Here is a 21,182-nt window from a genome sequence, read left to right as displayed (position 1 = left end):
AGATGCGAATAATTATAGGCCTATTTCGCTTACATCAATCTGTTGTAGAATAATGGAACATGTTTTGTGTTCTCGTATTATGACGTTCTTAGATAATACAAATCTCCTTCACCATAACCAACATGGATTCCGCAAACAGAGATCATGTGAAACTCAGCTCGCCCTATTTGCCCAAGAAATTCACAGTGCCGTAGACACTGGCGAGCAGATTGATGCCGTATTCCTGGACTTCAGGAAGGCATTTGATACGGTTCCGCACTTACGTTTAGTGAAAAAAATACGAGCTTACGGAATATCGGACCAGGTTTGTGATTGGATTCAGGATTTCCTAGAAGAAAGAACACAACATGTCATTCTTAACGGTTCAAAATCTGCAGATGTAGAGGTAATTTCGGGAGTACCGCAAGGAAGCGTGATAGGACCTTTATTGTTTACAATATACATAAATGACTTAGTTGACAACATCGGTAGCTCCGTGAGGCTATTTGCAGATGACACGGTTGTCTACAAGAAAGTAGCTACATCAGAAGACTCGTACGTACTCCAGGAAGACCTGCAGAGGATTAATGCATGGTGCGACAGCTGGCAGCTTTCCCTAAACGTAGATAAATGTAATATAATGCGCATACATAGGGGCAGAAATCCATTCCAGTACGATTATGCCATAGGTGGTAAATCATTGGAAGCGGTAACGACCGTAAAATACTTAGGAGTTACTATCCGGAGCGATCTGAAGTGGAATGATCACATAAAACAAATAGTGGGAAAAGCAGGCGCCAGGTTGAGATTCATAGGAAGAATTCTAAGAAAATGTGACTCATCGACGAAAGAAGTAGCTTACAAAACGCTTGTTCGTCCGATTCTTGAGTATTGCTCATCAGTATGGGACCCTTACCAGGTTGGATTAATAGAAGAGATAGACATGATCCAGCGAAAAGCAGCGCGATTCGTCATGGGGACATTTAGTCAGCGCGAGAGCGTTACGGAGATGCTGAACAAGCTCCAGTGGCGGACACTTCAAGAAAGGCGTTACGCAATACGGAGAGGTTTATTATCGAAATTACGAGAGAGCACATTCCGGGAAGAGATGGGCAACATATTACTACCGCCCACATATATCTCGCGTAATGATCACAACGAAAAGATCCGAGAAATTAGAGCAAATACGGAGACTTACAAGCAGTCGTTCTTCCCACGCACAATTCGTGAATGGAACAGGGAAGGGGGGATCAGATAGTGGTACAATAAGTACCCTCCGCCACACACCGTAAGGTGGCTCGCGGAGTATAGATGTAGATGTAGATGTACATTTTATATCCTCTCTACTTCGACCATCATCAGTTATTTTGCCCCCCAAATAGCAAAACTCCTTTACTACTTTAAGTGTCTCATTTCCTAATCTAATTCCCTCAACATCACCTGAGTTAATTCGACTACATTCCATTATCCTCGTTTTGCTTTCGTTGATGTTCATCTTATATCCTCCTTTCAAGACACTGTCCATTCCATTCAACTGCTCTTCCAGGTCCTTTGCTGTCTCTGACAGAATTACAATGTCATCGGCAGACCTCAAAGTTTTTATTTCTTCTCCATGGGTTTTAATACCTACTCCAAATTTTTCATTTGATTCCTTTACTGCTTGCTCATTATACAGATTGAATAACATTGGGGAGAGGTTACACCCCTGTCTCATTTCATTCCCAACCACTGCTTCTCTTTCATGTCCCTCGATTCTTATAACTGCCATCTGGTTTTGCTCCCTGTATTTTACCCCTGCCACCTTCAGAATTTGAAAGAGAGTATTCCAGTCAACATTGTCAAAAGCTTTCTCTGAGTCTTACAAATGATAGAAACGTAAGTTTGCCTTTTCTTAATCTAGCTTCTAAGATAAGCCGTAGGGTTAGTATTGCCTCACGTGTTCCAACATTTCTACGGAATCCAAACTGATCTTCCCCGAGGTTGGCTTCTACTAGTTTTTCCATTCATCTATAAAGAATTTGCGTTTGTAATTTGCAGACATGACTTATTAAACTGATAGTTTGGTAATTTTCACATCTGTCAACACATGCTTTCTTTGGGATTGGAATTATTATATCCTTCTTGAATTCTGAGGGTATTTCGCATGTCTCATACATTTTGCTCATCGGATAGTAGAGATTTATCAGGAATGGCTCTCGCAAGGCTGTCAGTAGTTCTAATGGAATGTTGTCTACTCCCAGGGCCTTGTTTCGACTTAGGTCTTTCAGTGGTCTGTCAAACTCTTCACGCAGTATCATATCTCCCATTTCATCTTCATCTACATCCTTTTCCATTTCCATAATATTGCCCTCAAGTACATCGCCCTTGTATAGACCCTCTATATACTCCTTCCACCTTTCTGCTTATGACTGGGTTTCCATCTGAGCTCTTGATATTCATACAAGTGGTTCTCTTTTCTCCAAAGGTCTCTTTAATTTTCCTGTAGGCAGTATCTATCTTACCCCTAGTGAGATAAGCCTCTACATCCTTACATTTGTCCTCTAGCCATCCCTGCTTAGCCACTTTGCACTTCCTGTCGATCTCATCTTTGAGATGTTTGTATACCTTTTTGTCTGCATCATTTACTGCATTTTTTTATATTTTCTCCTTTCATTAATTGAATTCAATATTTCTTCTGTTACCCAAGGATTTCTACTAGTGCTCATCTTTTTACCTAATTGATCCTCTGCTGCCTTCACTACTTCATCCCTCAAAGCTACCCATTCTTCTTCTACTGTATTTCTTTCCCCCATTCTTGTCAATTGTTCCCTTATGCTCTCCCTGAAACTCTGTACAACCTCTGGTTTAGTCAGTTTATCCAGGTCCCATCTCCTTAAATTCCCACCTTTTTGCAGTTTCTTCAGTTTTAATCTACAGTTCATAACCAATAGATTGTGGTCAGAGTCCACATCTGCCCCTGGAAATGTTTTACAATTTAAAACCAGGTTCCTAAATCTCTGTCTTACCATTATATAATCTATCTGAAACCTGTCAGTATCTCCAGGTTTCTTCCATGTATACATCCTTCTTTTATGATTCTTGAACCAAGTGTTAGCTAAGATTAAGTTATGCTCTGTGCAAAATTCTACTAGGCGGCTTCCTCTTTCATTTATTACCCCCAGTCCATATTTACCTACTACGTTTCCTTTATTTTAACATACGCTAAATTCAATAACATTCTGGACTATGTAGGTAAGATTTTTTCCTAGCCTGCCTGAAGTGATATGGACTATGCCTAAGGCACTCACGATATCTCGTTTTTGTTGAATACTTGCTGTCAAGGACTGTGTACTGGGTTGTATTACATACAAACTTACCAAGCCAATCCCATATCTTGACTACTAGACACCATAAGAGGTTGACCCGCCCATGAAAAAGGAGGTGGATGTATTGTGTTGTCAGCTGAAAAACAGTAACAGCATAACTGGTCAGATGGTAGAGCTCAGTGTTTTTCATCGTGGTCTAGTCAATTGAGTAACAAGTCCATCAGAGACATTTCAAGCCTTCTAAAGCTGCTGAAGCTGACACTTGGAGGTGTGATGGAAATGTGAAGGAAAAACCACAGATAAATCATAATCAACTACTGACAGATGAGAACCGTCAAGGATTGCATAGGGTGGTTGGAAAAAACAGCAGAAAATCAGTGGAAGGAATTACTCGTGAGTTCCAAAGTGCTGTCAACAGTGACTCCGCATAGTGAGATAGAAAGAATGGGGTACAATTGTCAAGCTGCTTCTCGTAAATTGCTACACATTTCTGTAGTTAGTGGTACGTAACACTCGAGATGGTGTAAAGATGTGGGGTCACGAGACAGTGGATGATTGGAAATGAGTGATTGGAAATGATGAATCGAGCTATACCTTGCTGCAATCTGACAGAAGGGATGCCTGGAGACATAACCTGACATCTTGTGAAGAGCCAATAGTGAAGTAATGAGAAGCTGGTGGTACGATATGACACTGGTTTTTATGGCAGGGTGTGGTGCCCTTATTGCTATTAAGAAAACAGTGAATGCAGGAAGATACGAACACATTTTACAGTGTTACGTACAGTGTGCAGTGAACGGACAGGTCAGAGAAGATAGTATCAGCGTGACAATGCAGCCTGTCACGCATTTGTGGGGCATCCATTTGCGAACAATAACATTTGTGAAATGGACTGGCCTACCAAGAGCCCAACCTAACCTCAATGAAACGCCTTTACAACAAGTTAGAATGACGACTTTCCACCACACTCAGCGTCCTAGACATCACTGTCTTTTTAGGTTTCAGTTCTCAAGAACGAATGGGCTGCCATTCCTGCATAGACATTCAGAGACCTCATTTAAAGTGTTGACAACAGAGTTTGAGTCATCGCAGTGGCAAAGGGTGGACATGCCCCATATATTGATCAGATAATGTAAGTGACCCCCGTTTTGCACAAACATCAGTTTTGCAAAGCTGACAGCATGTAAATGTGAACATACTCTTGTGTTTCTATAAAAGCAGAGGTGATACCTTGAAGTTTTGTGTAGTCTAAACTGAAATATTATTGTTACTATTGCAAAATATTACTTTACAGAGTTTCCAAGAAAGCCCTGTAGCAGTCTTGACTTTGCAGAGTTAGGGAAATAAATAGTAGTTTTATTAAACAATGGAAAATCGTTTTGTTAGTTAGAAGAAGGCCATTTAGCTAAAAGCTGAAATGTACAGCAGTCTTTTTGTTGTGCCTGCATGTAACTCAATGTATGCATGGCAATCTATCCTTTTCATAATACAGTTATTTTATTGGTATACCTGTTTTCAATCTGCCAAAATTACTGCATATGGCTTTTTATTGTTTTGTTTCAGTATTGCCATGTTTCAGTTGTGAAGCCACAGCTGATGTAAGTAGACACAGTTACACTGTTGAGGAATGATTAATGGCATATGGGTGTGGGTGCACAAATGTTCACAGGCAGGGCAAACGACAGGGATACTGAATGCATTTATAGCTTCTCCAGTACATGGGGCATTTGGATACTCCCTTAAGTATAGGTTTCCCTGACCTACATACATGGGGATTGTGTCTCCAGCATATCTTGTGCCACCACACTCCACCTGGCCTAAATCACTCTTCTGTCCACACCACTCCTTTTCTGTTCAGATCCTGCCCTTCTCCAACCAGTCTTCCTTTCCCCTCTATCTCCATGCAGGCACTATGTCTCTGCACCACCCCCTCTCTCCCTGCCCCTCTTTCCCCCTGCTATCCCCCCTTTTCAACCCTCTTCCCTTCTCTCTCCAACCCTTCTCCCTTTTCAGTTTCACTTTTCTTCCTTTTTTTCCTCTCCCCTCCCACCCCCCACCCCCCACCCCACCCCGCCCTTTTTTCCCATTCCCTCACTCCCCCTCCAACATCTCTTCTTCCTGTACTCTCTGTACTCTTTTCAACTTGCTGTGCAGCTGCAGAGCCACCTGTCTAAAGACCTGCCTCTCCCCCAACCCCTCCTTGCATCTTTCCCTATGCCCTCGCCACATTTTGTGATGGTTTGGACCATTTAAAGTGGTGAAGTATGTATGCAACCCTCCCACTTCTTTTACATGAGTTGACTTACCTGTGAATGCACAACCAACATTTTTCACTGTTTAGATGGCTACTGGAATCTCTAAAAACTTCTTCTCTGAAGAATGATGCTAGTTAAAGAAACATATAAGACTCTCTCTTTCTACTCGTGAAATAAGTAGGTACTTGAAGAAATACTTTTAGTACACGCTCAGTATACTTCAACTTTGATAATGAACAACTATACATTTCTCACATAAGTCACCCGTGTTGTCTCCCATTAGACACCATTAAGTTACATTTACAATGGAGTTGGTTTAACAATCACATCTGTATTACACAGACATCAGAAACATGTCTTGTCTCTAGCAAGTTCCAGTTAAGAGTTACTTAAAAGTCTTTTCAACTCAACTGTTCTTTTGTCACGAACAACAGTCACCATAACAAAACAGCACAGAATAACACAAAAGTTCCTGGGTTCTTCTGTGAGCTTGCACTACAACTTCCTTGGATCGACCAACAAGTACTTTTTGGCGCCGTTTGACCCCCATGTCTACAGTCTTCTCACAACAAACTTCAGAACTGCACACACAGACAGGTGACACACAATAGATAGGGTTCCTTTCTCCTTCTCACATCTAAAATATCATGTGTTCAAGATGGTGGAAGGCATCAGATCAGGCAACTTCTTTCAATAATCAAGTATCAGTAACCATCTTGCTGTGGCCACAGGAGTGTACTTTTGTGTGGTTATGTGTGTGAATGTTTGTACTTCTGCTAGAGAGAGAGCCAATGCTCTAAAGCTAGTGTAAATGCTATTTTCTGTTACACGTTTCTGTGTTCTGAACATTGATCTGCTATAGGTGAGGGGTTACTTTTCCCTTATTTTACATATTGCTCCATCCAAGAATTTCAGTTATTCAAGTTGGTTTATACCATTTCATAACGCAATCACACTCAGGTGTGTAGCTGATGTTACAAAATGTGAGAGGAAGCATGTGTTACCATCACTAAATCCACACAACAGTCTCCAATGAAATCTGTGAATAAAAGAGCATGACAAAATTGATGTTCATGAAGTAATTACTTGGTGATGACATGAAGCAGCCTTACAGCCTTGACAATGTGCTGTGGGCATGTTTTAGATACTATTTAGAGACAGACTGGCATTTACATTTGGCAGAGTGAGCAAGTTTGTCCCTCACAGCCAGACCAACAACATGAGCCATACCTCCCAACCATTCCAGCACCAACACTGATTGTCCTATCGCTTTCAGAAGTTGGGACCCTTTAATAGAGTTTCCTTTCACTTTTAAGAAGCTAACTTTTAAGCACTAGTGATTTTGCAATGGTGATGAAGAACAATTCTTTAAAAAATTTGTATTTGGAGGAAAATTAAGTTTGTGTTTGGAGGACAAATCTATGTCTTCATTTACACCCATACTTTACAACTACTGTGAAGCACTGAAATGCATGGCAGAGGGTACTTCCAACTGTACCACTTATTAGGGCTTCTTTCTGTTCCACTGATGGGTGGAGTACTGGAAGAATGACTGCTTGGAAACCTCTTAACATGCTGTAATTGCCATAATCTCTATGGGGGTGATGCCTCAGTTGTTGGAGTATATTCCTAGATAGTTCTTGATACTTTGTAAGTATGCTCTCCTCAGATACTTTACGTCTGTCTTTGAGCATCTGCCAGTTCAGTTTTTTCATTATCTCTGTAATGCTCTTTCATCGGTCAGACAAACCTGCCACCATTCATGCTGCTGTTCTTTGTATATATTCAGATATCTCCTGTTATTCCTACTTGGTACAGGGAGCACCACTTGAGCAATGCTCAAAGATGAGTCACGCAAGTGCTCTGTAAGAAATCTCTTTCGCAGACTGACTGCACTTCCCCAGAATCCTTCCAATACACAGAAGTCTACCATCTGTTTTACCTGTGACTGAAGCCAAAGTGCTCATTTCATTTTATATCCCTATAAAATGTTACACCCAAATATTTATATGAGCTGATACATTCCAACTGTGACTGACTGATACTATAATCATAGGATACCACTTCTTCATTTTGTGAAGTGCACAGTTTTGCATTTAATGAGTATTTAAAGCAATTTGCCAATCCTTGTACCACTTTGAAATCCTGTCAAGATCCAAAACTAAGTTCCTTCCATTATATTTTTACAAAAGAAAAAGAAAGCTACTGTTAAAACACTAATCTTAGAAAGTACTTCAATACAAAGTAGTCAATCATATCAGAAGAAAGGTCACATGTCAGCTCATAAATCCTGTGCACCTGGATCTTTGGTCACAACAACATACTGAGCTACACTGTCTTAGAGATGAGAGTGTCTCTGGCACCCACAAACACACTAAGGCTTTGCCCAACACTCCAAACTTGGACAGGGTAATTCTGTTTTTCTCCCTCACATACAACTCAGAGGAAAACATTTTTTGGACCACTGATAATACTAAGTGTGAAAACATCCTGTTTCGTTACCTCTAATGAAGGTGTCTAGTGATGGAAAGAAGAATGGCGGTAATGTAGGGACATATTTATAGACTCTCAAGAGAGGTTACTTTGAAAATTACACCAGTGTGCAAAACTTAATGACAAACATAACTTTTGCATGATGTGTTACTGCCACATAACAGCTCAATGACACTTGGATCATACATAGAAAGAGGTTCTACAGTACAGTATACAAGGTAAGTGAAAAAATACACAATGAGACAAATGGAAGTGACACTTTTATTCTAAGACAATAAGCACATGGAAGACACCATGATTTATTATAGTCCCCTGGATGTCACAAAATACGGGATGTGGTTCTTAATAGGGTGTCTGATCACAAAGAATGGTACCATATTTAGCAGACTATAAAATGCACTGTTTTTCTTTAAAACATTTCCTCAAATTTCAGGTGTGCCTTATTCTCAAAACTTATATAAAAATGTCCAGTGTTTGATTTAAAATTCCCACCAGTCTTAAAAATGACCATATATTTTATGCCACTGGAAGTCCCTCTGTACCTGACGGAGTCAACTGGCAGCCGCAGTGCACCAATGTGACAAACACGAGTTGCAGGGATTCACAAGCTCTCTAACACTGTCTCCCTCCTGCCCTGCCATCACAAATGCAGAACACTTTCTTAGCCTTTGATACCAAAGTGCAGTCTATGGTGCTGGTGAACTTGAAATGAAAGTGATTTGTGCTATCGGTAGCAGTACAATATTTTTGTTAGTAGCTAGTTTCATAAAGGAAACAAATTAAAGTTATACATGTGATACTTGCTATAAACTGAAAGTAATAGCATACACAGAAAAAACATGGAAAAAGAAGAGTTGAGCAGCATTTAAGCCCTCAATCAGCAGAGAAAACCATTCACAATTGGCAGGCTAGTAAAGAAGAACTGAAAAAAATTGAGGAAGACTAAATGCACCCGTAGAGGACTGAAAGCATAATGATGAGAACTAGAAGATGCCGTGTTGAAATAGATTCAAGGACACCATCAACATGGCTTTGGAATTAATACAAAAATGATTCAAACACACATTCATAAGCTTGCACTTGACATACTTTAAGGGTGGAGTTGGTTAGTGCAGTAGGTTCATGAAGCATCATGGACTTAGCATGCAAGCCAAAACAAAATATCTCAGAAAATGGCACAAGAGTATGAAGAGAAAATATTATCTTTCGATAGCTTGATTATTCAACATTGACAGAAAAGCAATGTGAAACAAAGCAAGTAGTGGATATGGACGAAACTCCCCTGACATTTGGTATGCCAGTAACAGAACTGCCACCATGAAAGGCACTAAAACTGTAACTATAAAAACAAATGGACATGAAAAATACTGCTGTTGTTTCATGTCATGCTGATGGCACTAAACTTAATCCAATGATCTTTTCCAAGCACAAAACAATGCCAAAACCTCCTGAAACATCACCAGGTGTTGTTGCTCATGTTCATGATAAGGGTTGGATGGATGAGGCTGGTATGAAACTATGGATTAACATGTGATCATCTGGTTAGCTGTGTGGTCTAACACATGGCTTTCTGGATTGGGAAGGAGCACCTGGTCCCCGGCACGAATCCGCCCGGCAGACTTGTGTCGAGGTCCGGTGAGCTGGCCAGCCTGTGGATGGTTTTTAGGCAGTTTTCCATCTGCCTCAGCAAATGCAGGCTGGTTCCCCTTATTCCACCTCAGGTACACTATGTTGGGGATTGCTACGCAAACAAGTTCTCCATGCATCCGCGGTGTGGTGTGAGACGTTCTCTTGGGGGGGGGGTGAAGTTGACTGTGGTAGTCATCATGGGATTGTTGTGGACCACTGCGGTTGCGGAGGGGATGGAGCCTCTCCATCATTTCTAGGTCCTCGGTTAACATACAATACAATGGATTTACAGAGTATGGGAGAGAAGGAAAGGTGCTTTCTGGAAGGAGAGTTCTCTGATTATGCTAGACCAGTTTACTAATCATTTAAAATATTCTGTGAAAGAGGAATTGACACTGGGAAATACAGAGCTTACTGTTATTTCAAGAGGACTTACTTCACAATTGCAACCTCTTGATGTCTCAATAAATAAATGGGACAAATGGATGATGGATGAAACCAAAGAAGAAGAAGAACAAGGAGAAAGTTCAGATGACAATTTTCAGGTATTTTAAAGGTCAATTCGGTTTTATAAACAAAGATTTTTTTTCATAACATGTAAGCTTTCATGGCCGGTGTCTTCATTAATTAAAACTCCCGGGCTGAATTGCCGTGGTCCATTTATAAAACTGCTTGTCCTTCCCGACGTTTCGTTGCCTACTGCAGGTAACATCTTCTGAGGTGAGTCGGTGACTGGCTGCTAGGTGCTGGAGGTCCCACTTATATAGAGTGGTTAGATGGCACCACCACTCATCACGTGCTTTCGACTTTAAAACTATCTCTGGCTAGTGCCATCTCTCTCGATTGTAGGTTATCGATAGTCACTTTGTTGGTACAGAGTTGACCGCCATATCTTGTCTAGTTTTAATCCTTCTTCTTTTTTATTAAAATTATTTTCATGCTTGTAGATCTCTATAGCTTCTCTATACATGCAGGTATAATAATGTGAGGTCCTAGCTATAATGTTTGTCTCACTAAATTTTATTTCGTGATCACCGTCTTTGAAAACGTGATCCGCTACAGCTGATTTGTCAATTTGTCCCAATCTACAGTCCCTTTTGTGTTCCGTTAGGCAGGTATTAACACTCCTTTTAGTTGTTCCAATGTAAAAGGAGTGTTAATATCCACCTAACGGAACACAAAAGGAACTGTAGATTGGGACAAATTGACAAATCAGCTGTAGCGGAACACGTTTTCAAAGACGGTGATCATGAAATAAAAGTTAGTGAGACAAACATTATAGCTAGGACCTCACATTGTTATACCCGCATGTATAGAGAAGCTATAGAGATCTACAAGCACGAAAATAATTTTAATAAAAAAGAAGAAGGATTAAAACTAGACAAGATATGGCGGTCAACTCTGTACCAACAAAGTGATTATCGATAACCTACAATCGAGAGAGATGGCACTAGCCAGAGATTGTTTTAAAGTCGAAAGCATGTGATGAGTGGTGGCACCATCTAAGCACTCTATACAAGCGGGACCTCCAGCGCCTAGCAGCCAGTCGCCGTCTCACCTCAGAAGATGTTGCCTGCAGTAGGTAACGAAACGTCGGAAAGGAGAAGCAGTTTTATATATGGACCACGGCAATTCAGCCTGAAAGTTTTAATTAATAAAGATTTTTTTAGTCTGGTTTTGCAGTCTAATAATAAAAATGACAAAAATTAATTTTAGAAAAATTGCTTGAAAATTAAGGTGCATCTTATTGTCCTTAGTGCCTCATGGTCCATAAAATATGGTAATGCATCCACTGCAACAAGCAGTTGTCAACTGGGCTGGTGGAGGAGTGGAACACCCTAACATGAGAACTCATTACTAACCTTGTGTGCCAGCATTGCAAAGCATGCACTGCTGTCCGTGGAGACCACACACCCTACTAACAACCTTGTCCCACCTTTTGTAATGTCCAGGTCTATCATAAATTGTGGTAACCTCAGTGTAATTAGTGGGTTTGAATAAAAGTGTCATTTCTATTTGTCTCATTGCATACTTCCTTCAGCTATTTTCTACACTACACTGTAGCAGTTATTCCTATGTACACTCCAGAGTTCATCAAAGTATGTTATTTGTGAGTGACCCACCACATGAAAGTTGCTTTTGAACTTAATTTTTACATACCATTGTGCTTAATGCACTTGAACACCATTAGGGAAAGTTGTATTAAATGAAATATAGTGGGTCAGAGGTGCAGTGGTTACTATGGAGAGATGGAAGAAATGTTCTTCTAGTGGTTTGGATGGTGATGGCTCTCCCACTTGGGTATTCACTGCTAGAGATCAAGTCTAAACCACAAGAGTAGTCAATATAAGAACATTCCAATTATGAAGTACTGAATAAAACAAATACAACTTGACTAAAAGAAGGGACCGGTCCATAGGACTCATACTGAAGCATCAAGGAAAAGTCAGTTTGGTAATGGGGAAAAGAGTGAGGAGTAAAAACGTGGGAGGAGGCAGGTTTGAATATACTAATCTGGTTCAAATGAATGTAGGTTTCAGTAGTCATGCGGGGATGAAAAGGTTTGCAGAAAATAGACTAGCATGGAGACCTGTATAAAACCAGTTTTTGTGACAATGCCAATGATATCATCATTGTCAGCATCATTATCTTCATTATCGACAACAACAACAACAACAAGAAAATCAGAATTGCTATTTGGCATATGTTATTGCTGACTTCAAGGCTCTCTGATGATGAGATACAAATTGTAAAATTATAAAGAACACTTACTGTGCAAAGGCTTCAGCGTTGTTTACAATGAAGTCAGTTGCAACTTTCACTCCCACAGGTGTTGTACAAACGCTCGTAAAAACAGTCTGCGCATCCTGTGGCTTGATTTTGTCTTTTTCCAGGGTATAACCCAGATACCTGTAAACACAAAGAGTTATGTGTCAATCAAAATGCATCTAAATACTTCCCTCTGTACTTGGTAAGCCAACAGCTGAACAGGCATATTGTTCCGGAGTAAACAATTTAACTCTTTGCTCTTAGGAGAACCTCTCTTTCATATTTCCAAACAAAAAGTGTTCACAGCCCCAAGAATTGATTCTCAATAGTGATGCACTAATTTAACCCTTTTGTGGTTAGCTTTTTTAGCAGCTCAATCAAGTTAAAGTAATACATAAATAAATTTCTTTTCTTTCTTTGTATGGAACTGAATTATGATCAACTGACTATATTTGAATTTTGATAACTTAATTTTTGTGATTTAGCTTTTGTGAGCTGTATTTGACTGTCATTACACAATCTTTGAAATTCCCTCGATGATTCTGAACATCTGTAGGAGTCCACTCGCTATGTGCCGACTTTGAAAATTTGGCAAATTCTGGTCATTCTCAACAGTATTTCAATGTGCTGCAAGTCAGAATAGCACACACATCAAAAAACGTTTTGCATCACCTTGCTTCTGAGAGTTCTGGAACCTGTACAGAAAATTGGAATAGATATCAACATAAAAAAACATTTCCGCCCTTTCTATTGCTCATGAAAACCACACATTGCATGTTGTACCACCATACAGCGAGACCTTCAGAGGTGGTGGTCCAGATTGCTGTACACACTGCTACCTCTAATACCCAGTAGCACATGCTCTTGCATTGAAGCATGCGTGTATCCATCATTGCATACTATAGACACGTTCATCAAGGCACTGTTGGCTCAGATTGTCCCACTCCTCAATGGATATTCAGTGTAGATCCCTCAGAGTGGTTGGTGGGCCACATCATTCATAAACAACTCTTTTCAATCCATTCCAGGTCGTTTGGTTGGTTTAAAAGAGGGGGGAAGTGACCAAACTACTAGGTCATTGGTCCCTTAATCTATCCCAAGCATATTCGATAGGGTTCATGTCTGGAGAACATCCTGGTCACTTTAGTTGAGCGATGTTATTATCCTAAAGGAAGTCATTCACAAGATGTGCATGATGGGGGTGTGAATTGTTGTCCATGAAGACAAATGCCTCCTCAATATGCTGCCGTTATGGTTGCACTATCGGTTGGAGGATGGTATTCACGTATTATATGACTCCTTTCATGACCACCAGCAGTGTATGTCGGCCCCACATAATGACACAGGGACAGCAGGGAACCTCCACCTTGCTGCACTCACTGGACAATGTGTCTAAGGCGCTCAGCCTGACTGAGTTGCCTCCAAACACGTCTTCAACGATTGTCTGGTTAAAGGTATATGCGACACTTCTCGGTGAAGAGAACGTGATGCCAATCCTGAGCAGTCCATTTGCCTTGTTATTTGGCCCATCTGTACTGTGCTGCATGATGTTGTGGTTGCAAAAATGGACCTCGCCACAGACGTTGGGAGTGAAGTTCCACATCATGCAGCCTATTGTGCACAGTTTGAGTCATAACATGACGTCCTGTGGCTGCACAAAAAGCACTATTCAACTTGGTGGCGTTGCTGTCAGGGTTCCTCCTAGCCATAATCCGTAGGTAGCAGTCATCTACTGCAGTAGTAGCCACTGGGTGGCCTGAGCGAGGTGTGTCATCAAAAGTTCCTGTCTCCCTGTACTCCTCCATGTCCAAACAACATCGCTTTGGTTCACTCTGAGATGCCTGGATACTTCCCCTGTTGGGAGTGCTTCCTGGCACAAAGTAACAATGCAGAGTTGATCAAACTGTGGGACTGACCATCTAGGCATGGTTGAACTGCAGACAACATTAGCCATGTACCTCTTTCCTGGTGGAATAACTGGAATGGATAGGCTGTTGGACTCCCTCCATCTAATAGGCACTGCTCATGCACGGTTGTTTACATCTTTGGGCTGGCTTAGCAACATCTCTGAACAGCCAAAGGGACTGTGTCTGTGATGCAATATCCACAGTCAATGTCTATCTTCAGGATTTCTGGGAACCGGGTTGATGCAAAACTTTTTTTGATGTGTGTATATAGTGTAGAAGTGAAGCATTTCACAAGCAACAACAGTAGTGATCTGACAACAAACAGAAACTTGTTGTTGTAACAGTTTTTGTACCTCTGATACAGCATTCTGTCACAAGCTGTCAAGCATGTGCAAAGGTGATAAAGGCTCTCCTACACAAGAAATAATTTGTTGAACTTTACTAGGTTTGTTAAATATTTGACTTGTCTAGCCCTATTTGTTGTGTTTGTCGAACATAGAGCATTCTCACCTCAGGTGGTCAATGGTGAATAAAGAATCTTAATCTGAGGAAGAGGTTATGAAGAAAATCACTGTTCTATACTCAACGTGCAGTGCAATGAAATTAAAAAATTAAAGCACTCCAGTTCCTCCTTAGATGATATACATACATGTTCCCCCATTGTGGTATTTTAATAAATTGTCAGTAGAGGATAAGTAGAAGACAATAAATTTTCACATACTTGTGTCTTCCTTTTCAGTGTGAGGGTGAAATGACTTGGTTGTTAAGAGTTTGACTTTCTATTAGGAGAAAGCTGATGTAATCATTAGGGTCGGGGTGTAATATTTCCTTTAGTAGATTTTGTTACCTAGACCAGTGTCTTGTTTTCTCTTTCCTTTTTACACACAATGTCAAAGTCAGTGCAAAAAAGCCTTGTTTGCATTGGAAGCCATTCCATCTAGTGTCAAAATACTGTGTGACTCAAACAGCATCTTCTTCAGAACTGACGTTAAATAGACAAATCTTGTCGGTATGTGTACAGGCTTGTTAGACATACTCATGGATAAAAAAGAGCAAATTTGACAAACAAATTTCATTGTGTGTGTGTGTGTGTGTGGAGGGGGGGGGGGGGGGGGCTATGTGCTCTTATGAGCATAGTAAATTTGGTGATATGTATGCTTCCCAGAATACACAAAGGGAAATATTAAATTTGTTTTAAGTATATTTTCCATGTCTCATGGGTTGATTACTTTGGTGGTTTGTATACTTCCCATGGCCCCTGAAAGACACAATAGCCATTTTATTAAATTATAAGCTATATTTAACAACAAACAGAAACTAGAGCCACTGCAGCAAACTACCTCTAAATGCCAGGGGTGTACAGGGATGTTATGGAGTATTCATATGCATGCAGTGAATACAGTTTATGATAAGTGTAGAACACGCTGCCCACAAAAGGGTTACACAAAGTGCAAAATGCCATATAGTATATGTGTATAAATGATTAAACTAGACTTAACACCAAACAAGCTAACTGGGAAAATTTACCTGCTTTACATGGAGCCATCTGTCTCATTGCTTTGACCTACAGATAAAGACAGTACAGCTTGCATAATTTTACAATGACATGATCTATTGCGTTTCTTTCATGGCATTCATGGTTTCAGGCTGTGATGAACACAACCACGACATGAGATGAGGAAAGTGTCTACAACTTAGGGTTTACAACCAAGTTCAAGGAGAAAAATGGAGAATTTTGTTCCAGCACAGAGATTTAAACACGTTGCCTGCAAAGTTAAAAATAAAATGAAAATCCCAAAAACTTAAAAAATGAATTAAAAATCTTATCCTGTAAGTTTTATAAAACATAGGAATGAGTCTCCATTTTTACAATAGTTAGAAAACTGTTTTCAGCCAGTGGGGCCTGAGTAATATTTATGAGAGTCATGCTAGAAAACATGACTACAGCTGCTAAATTAATTTATTATACTACCAGTTATGGTCAGCAACACCATAATCATGACACAAAAGATCACCATGTGGGTGTACAGGGTAATTTGCAAGTTCACAAAACATTTTTAAAACTTGGTGTAGGTAAATAGTTCTGGTAAACATAATGTAACAGATGATACAGTATGTGAAAGAAAAGAAAAATTCCGTTTCCTCTGTCCATTTTGTTTCTCCTTTCTTTGGAGCTTCGTTCTCTGGCTTAACTTCCCATCTGTCAACTTTCTGCTTAAATGCCTTTCTGTCCAAAATATCTGAATAATTTATCTCAGCTTTTTGTGGGTCCTTTTTGACCTCTTGTATTCAGGGTACAGTTTTAAGTCTTCTTATGTATTTAAGAATTTTCTGCGTAGGTCTTGTTTTAGTTGCATTTTTCTAATGCCTGCTGGAAGGTTGGAGAATTTCTCAGTTGTTTGACAAGATTGTAGTCTGTAGCCCTCTTCTGTTTTCTTTGCCCCTTGTATCTTTCTGATGATTTTATGTGGTTCTTTTAATAAGTTTTCTAGGTTACCTTTTAAGTGGACTGCCAGGGTTTCACTGGCATGTATTATAGTGCCTAATTTCAATGTTTTTGAGCAAGCATTTTTTATTGTACACCTTGTATTTTCTTCCATAAATTCTCTTTAGTTTGTGGAGGTGAATGTTTTGTGCTATTTTCTCTTACTCCATAGGTTCAAGGACTTCACCTAAATATTTAAAATATGGGACACTATTGATATGACCATATTTTGCAGTCAAGTTTTGGGTGTCAGTTTTTGTGGCAGTGAACTCATACTTTAGTAAAGATATTTGCAGACCAACTTTCTCTGCACATTCTTTAAGGGTTTCAGCCTGTTTGATTGCTATTATCTTGCCATCTGCTAGTAAGGCTAAGTCATCAGCAAAAGCTAAACATGAAATTGTTATGTCATCCTTGAGTTCCCTGTCTGTATTGGTTTGCAGCAGTTTTTATTCTTCAATTCCTTTTCCCATCTGCAGATGACCTTGTCCAGTGTGAAGTTGAACAGGGGAGGAGATAGTCCATCACATTGTCAGTCACCAGTTTTGATCAGGAAGGGCTCAGATATTTCACCCATGAATTTCACCTGGGAGGTAGTATGGGTCAATGTTTCTTTGATGAGGTTAAGCGTTTTTGGATCCAACCCTTGTTCTTCAAGGATATAAAAATGTGCTTGTCAGTCAACTGGGTTGTATGTCTTTTTAAAGACAACAAACATGCAAATTATTGGGCTGTTTCTGACTGCTTTGTATTTCAGCATGATCTTTAGATTGAAAATTTATTCAGTGCAAGATCTACAGTGGCAAAAGCCATCTTGGTATTCACCAGTTTTGTTGCTCTTGTGCTCTTTGAAGAAAACAGGCTGATAGAACTTTGTATGCAACCTGAATTAGGGATATACCTGCCAACAGGAGCACCACCAACCATAGTTACTAAAAATGGTAGCGAACCTGGTGGAGAATGTAATTAGTGTGATGGAATTTGCCCATTGCCAGTTGGTAGTGACTGGGCACAGAGCTTTCAATGGACCCTTCTTCTTTGCTGAGAGAACTGTCAATGGTATCACCTATCTGGACACGCTGCAGTTGTGGTTCAGGCCACAACTTCAAATTGATGGCAGAGATTTCATCTTCCGACAAGATGGTGCCCCTCCACATTTCCAAGACTTTGTGCAAGATTACATTAATAAATTATATGAATTGTCACCATGTTGCTGGGCAAACTGTGATTTGGCCACAGTCCTGGCAATATTTGAGTTGCCCCCATGGGTGCTGAACTTGATGCCTTGTGATTTTTTTCTTAGGTGCTTCCACCAAGAATAGTGTTTATGTCCCAGCTCTACCACAGAATGTTGAAGACTTGAGACAACGCATTACAGCAGCTGTTCTCACAGCCACTCCTTATATGTTGTGACAGGGATGGGCAGAACTGGACTACTGATCAGATGTGTCCTGAGAGAGAGAGAGAGAGAGAGAGAGAGAGAGAGAGAGAGAAGAAGAAGAAGAAGAAGAACTGAATGATGGATGCTATTGAACAAAATTTAATTGTTCCAGTGTTGTTTTATCAAATTAAGGTTTGGCCAAATTGTGACAATGAGTTTCTTTCTTTAAACAGTTTATTATAAATGAAGAAGCACCTGCTACACAATAATTTGGGTATGATGAGTTCAATAGTTTTGAAAGAAAATACCAAAGATAAATATCACAATTAAGTGGAAAGTTAATTTGATGATTCAAAATGTGTGAAGGGTAGGCTTACCATCTCACACTGTACTGGTAGCAAACAGAACGCTAATTGTTGGTTTTCCATGAGTTTTCTTGCTGTCCTGAATTCATGAAAAACTAATGTGATGTGGATGGTGAACGGCAAGGCTGGTCAGCTTTGCAATTTTTGAATTAGTGGGACATCTGTTAATTCAGTGAGTAAACATCTTTAGAAACATTATTAGCTACTAAGATGGAGAGAGAGAGATTTGCAATGAACATTATTACTTGTCGAAAACAGAATTTTGGGCACTCTTACATATTGTTACTTGTCACACTGTCAACAGGAATCTTCAGTCACTGAATTTACATAATTTATAGTCCAATAGGGTAAAACAATAATTTTAATTTTCTTTTGAGTTCTTAATTTCTTTCCTTGTTTCCACAGGGAACTTGTTGAAATCTTTGCATCAAACTATAGAAAATCATTCTGAACCATTGAAAGAAACAAGTTCCACATAATGAAATGCTCATGTGCTTTCTCTGTGGTTGTTTAAATGACATTTCATTGGAAATTAACTTTTGTTTTTTCAGCAATGTTAGCAGTCCAGACAGAATTACCAGCGAGGAGCTGATTAATATGTACCACACATGTAGCTTCACTCAGGCAACAGAAAAGGAGCACGATAACTGTTCCCACAGTGACAGCAACTACATCACTGTAGTTTTGCATCTGCAACTCATCACCAGCAAACATATTGATAGTGCTGTGTGTTCAATTTTCTGTCACCAAAATGAAGCCGACACACAATTGAGCTGTGCTGAATGCGAGTGTGGTGGCAAAGAGTTAAGTGTCAACAGCGAGGAGCAGGTGTGAATGGAACAAGTTTACTTCCAAAGATGACACACAGCATGTACTGTCAATACTTGTACTGCAGTGCAGAGATTTTCATTGCAATACAAATGTTGAAATGTAACTGCCAATATCAAGCATTATTGTAAAAGAAAATACATAAAATTTATGTACAATCCAACATATACAAACATTTCATATTTGTAATTTATCTCTTCAGTCTTAGTGTTGTCTTTTAGGTTTGCTTAAATTCTTCTTATTTTTTTATTATTCTTTCAGAGAATTTTCCTTTGCTTAAAACTCTAATCTAGTAGCTGATTAACCAGTAATGTCAACTAATGTGTGGAGATGTTCACATCTTACAATTTCTCTCAAAATATGATAGTTTTCGAGGTACTGTATGTCCTGTCAAAGTAATGTGGTACTGAAAGTTTGAATTTATGTGTGTGAATGTTAAAGATATTAGTAAATGAAGAAATAATTAAATTAGAAATAATGAAATATGGATATAGAAATGTTTGTTATTTCATCAGTAAAAAAAAGTTGGCAAAATGTTATGATTATTGTTATATTAGTTAAAAATGTCAAGCAATTTATTACAAGATATGTGTTATAAAATTATCATAAGATACATGTTATGAAATTATATCATATCATCAGTCTAATTATAACTGAAGTCATAACAAAGAATGAAAATTTGACATTGCCGAAAACTTATAAATGTTATCGTGTCTACGATCTCGTTGCTCTGCATTGGTTTGGTTTTTGCTCAGTACATTGCTGACTGCATTTCACTCGAGCAGTTTGTTACATTAAATGTTTTGGATTATTATGTGATGCAGATACTCTTCACCTGATACAATAAACAGAAAATTGAAAGCAGATGGTTATTTTATTTCTGTTTTATGGACCTGAGACCAACCTTTCATTCATAGTAATAAGATAAGTATATCAATCGTTGTTTACAACATTACTACTTCCAGTGATTACATGAAGAAAAATTATTAACAAATTTGCTTAAAAATCTTTTGGCTGACAAAATTTGCTCACTAAAATAATAATAATAATAGCATAGTCAAGAGAAAACACACTAAACAAGAAAATTACATATTGGATAACCACAGCGACTGCATAGAAGCGATGGAAAAAACAGATGCCTATAGATATCTAGGATACAGACAAAAAATAGGAATAGATAATACAAATATTAAAGAAGAACTAAAAGAAAAATATAGACAAAGACTAACAAAAATACTGAAAACAGAATTGACAGCAAGAAACAAGACAAAAGCTATAAATACCTATGCTATACCAATATTGACCTACTCATTTGGAGTAGTGAAATGGAGTAACACAGACCTAGAAGCACTCAATACACTTACACGATCACAATGCCACAAATATAGAATACATCACGTACATTCAGCAACAGAAAGATTCACATTAAGCAGAAAGGAAGGAGGAAGGGGATTTATTGACATAAAAAACCTACATTATGGACAGGTAGACAATTTAAGAAAATTCTTTCTCGAACGAGCAGAAACTAGCAATCTACACAAAGCAATAACTCATATAAATACATCGGCTACACCACTGCAATTTCATAACCACTTCTACAACCCTTTAGATCACATAACATCAACAGATACGAAGAAACTAAATTGGAAAAATAAAACACTACATGGCAAGCACCCGTATCATCTAACACAGACACACATCGATCAAGACACATCCAACACATGGCTAAGAAAAGGCAATATATACAGTGAGATAGAAGGATTCATGATTGCAATACAGGATCAAA

General features: G+C 39.1%; 1 protein-coding gene across 1 annotated transcript in view; it reads right to left on the bottom strand.

Annotated features, from left to right (window-relative positions):
* The window catches only part of LOC124805407 (aminopeptidase N-like), a 521,668-nt gene that overhangs the window by 26,731 nt on the left and 473,755 nt on the right, over positions 1-21,182 (bottom strand). Inside the window, exon 14 of the mRNA XM_047265968.1 lies at positions 12,434-12,571. Within this exon, the coding sequence (XP_047121924.1) occupies positions 12,434-12,571 (138 nt within the window). The remainder of the gene's footprint in view (positions 1-12,433; positions 12,572-21,182) is intronic.

This window comes from Schistocerca piceifrons, chromosome 7, assembly GCF_021461385.2.
Source record: "Schistocerca piceifrons isolate TAMUIC-IGC-003096 chromosome 7, iqSchPice1.1, whole genome shotgun sequence".
Lineage (NCBI taxonomy): Eukaryota > Metazoa > Arthropoda > Insecta > Orthoptera > Acrididae > Schistocerca > Schistocerca piceifrons.
This window is presented reverse-complemented; position numbering and strand designations above follow the sequence as displayed.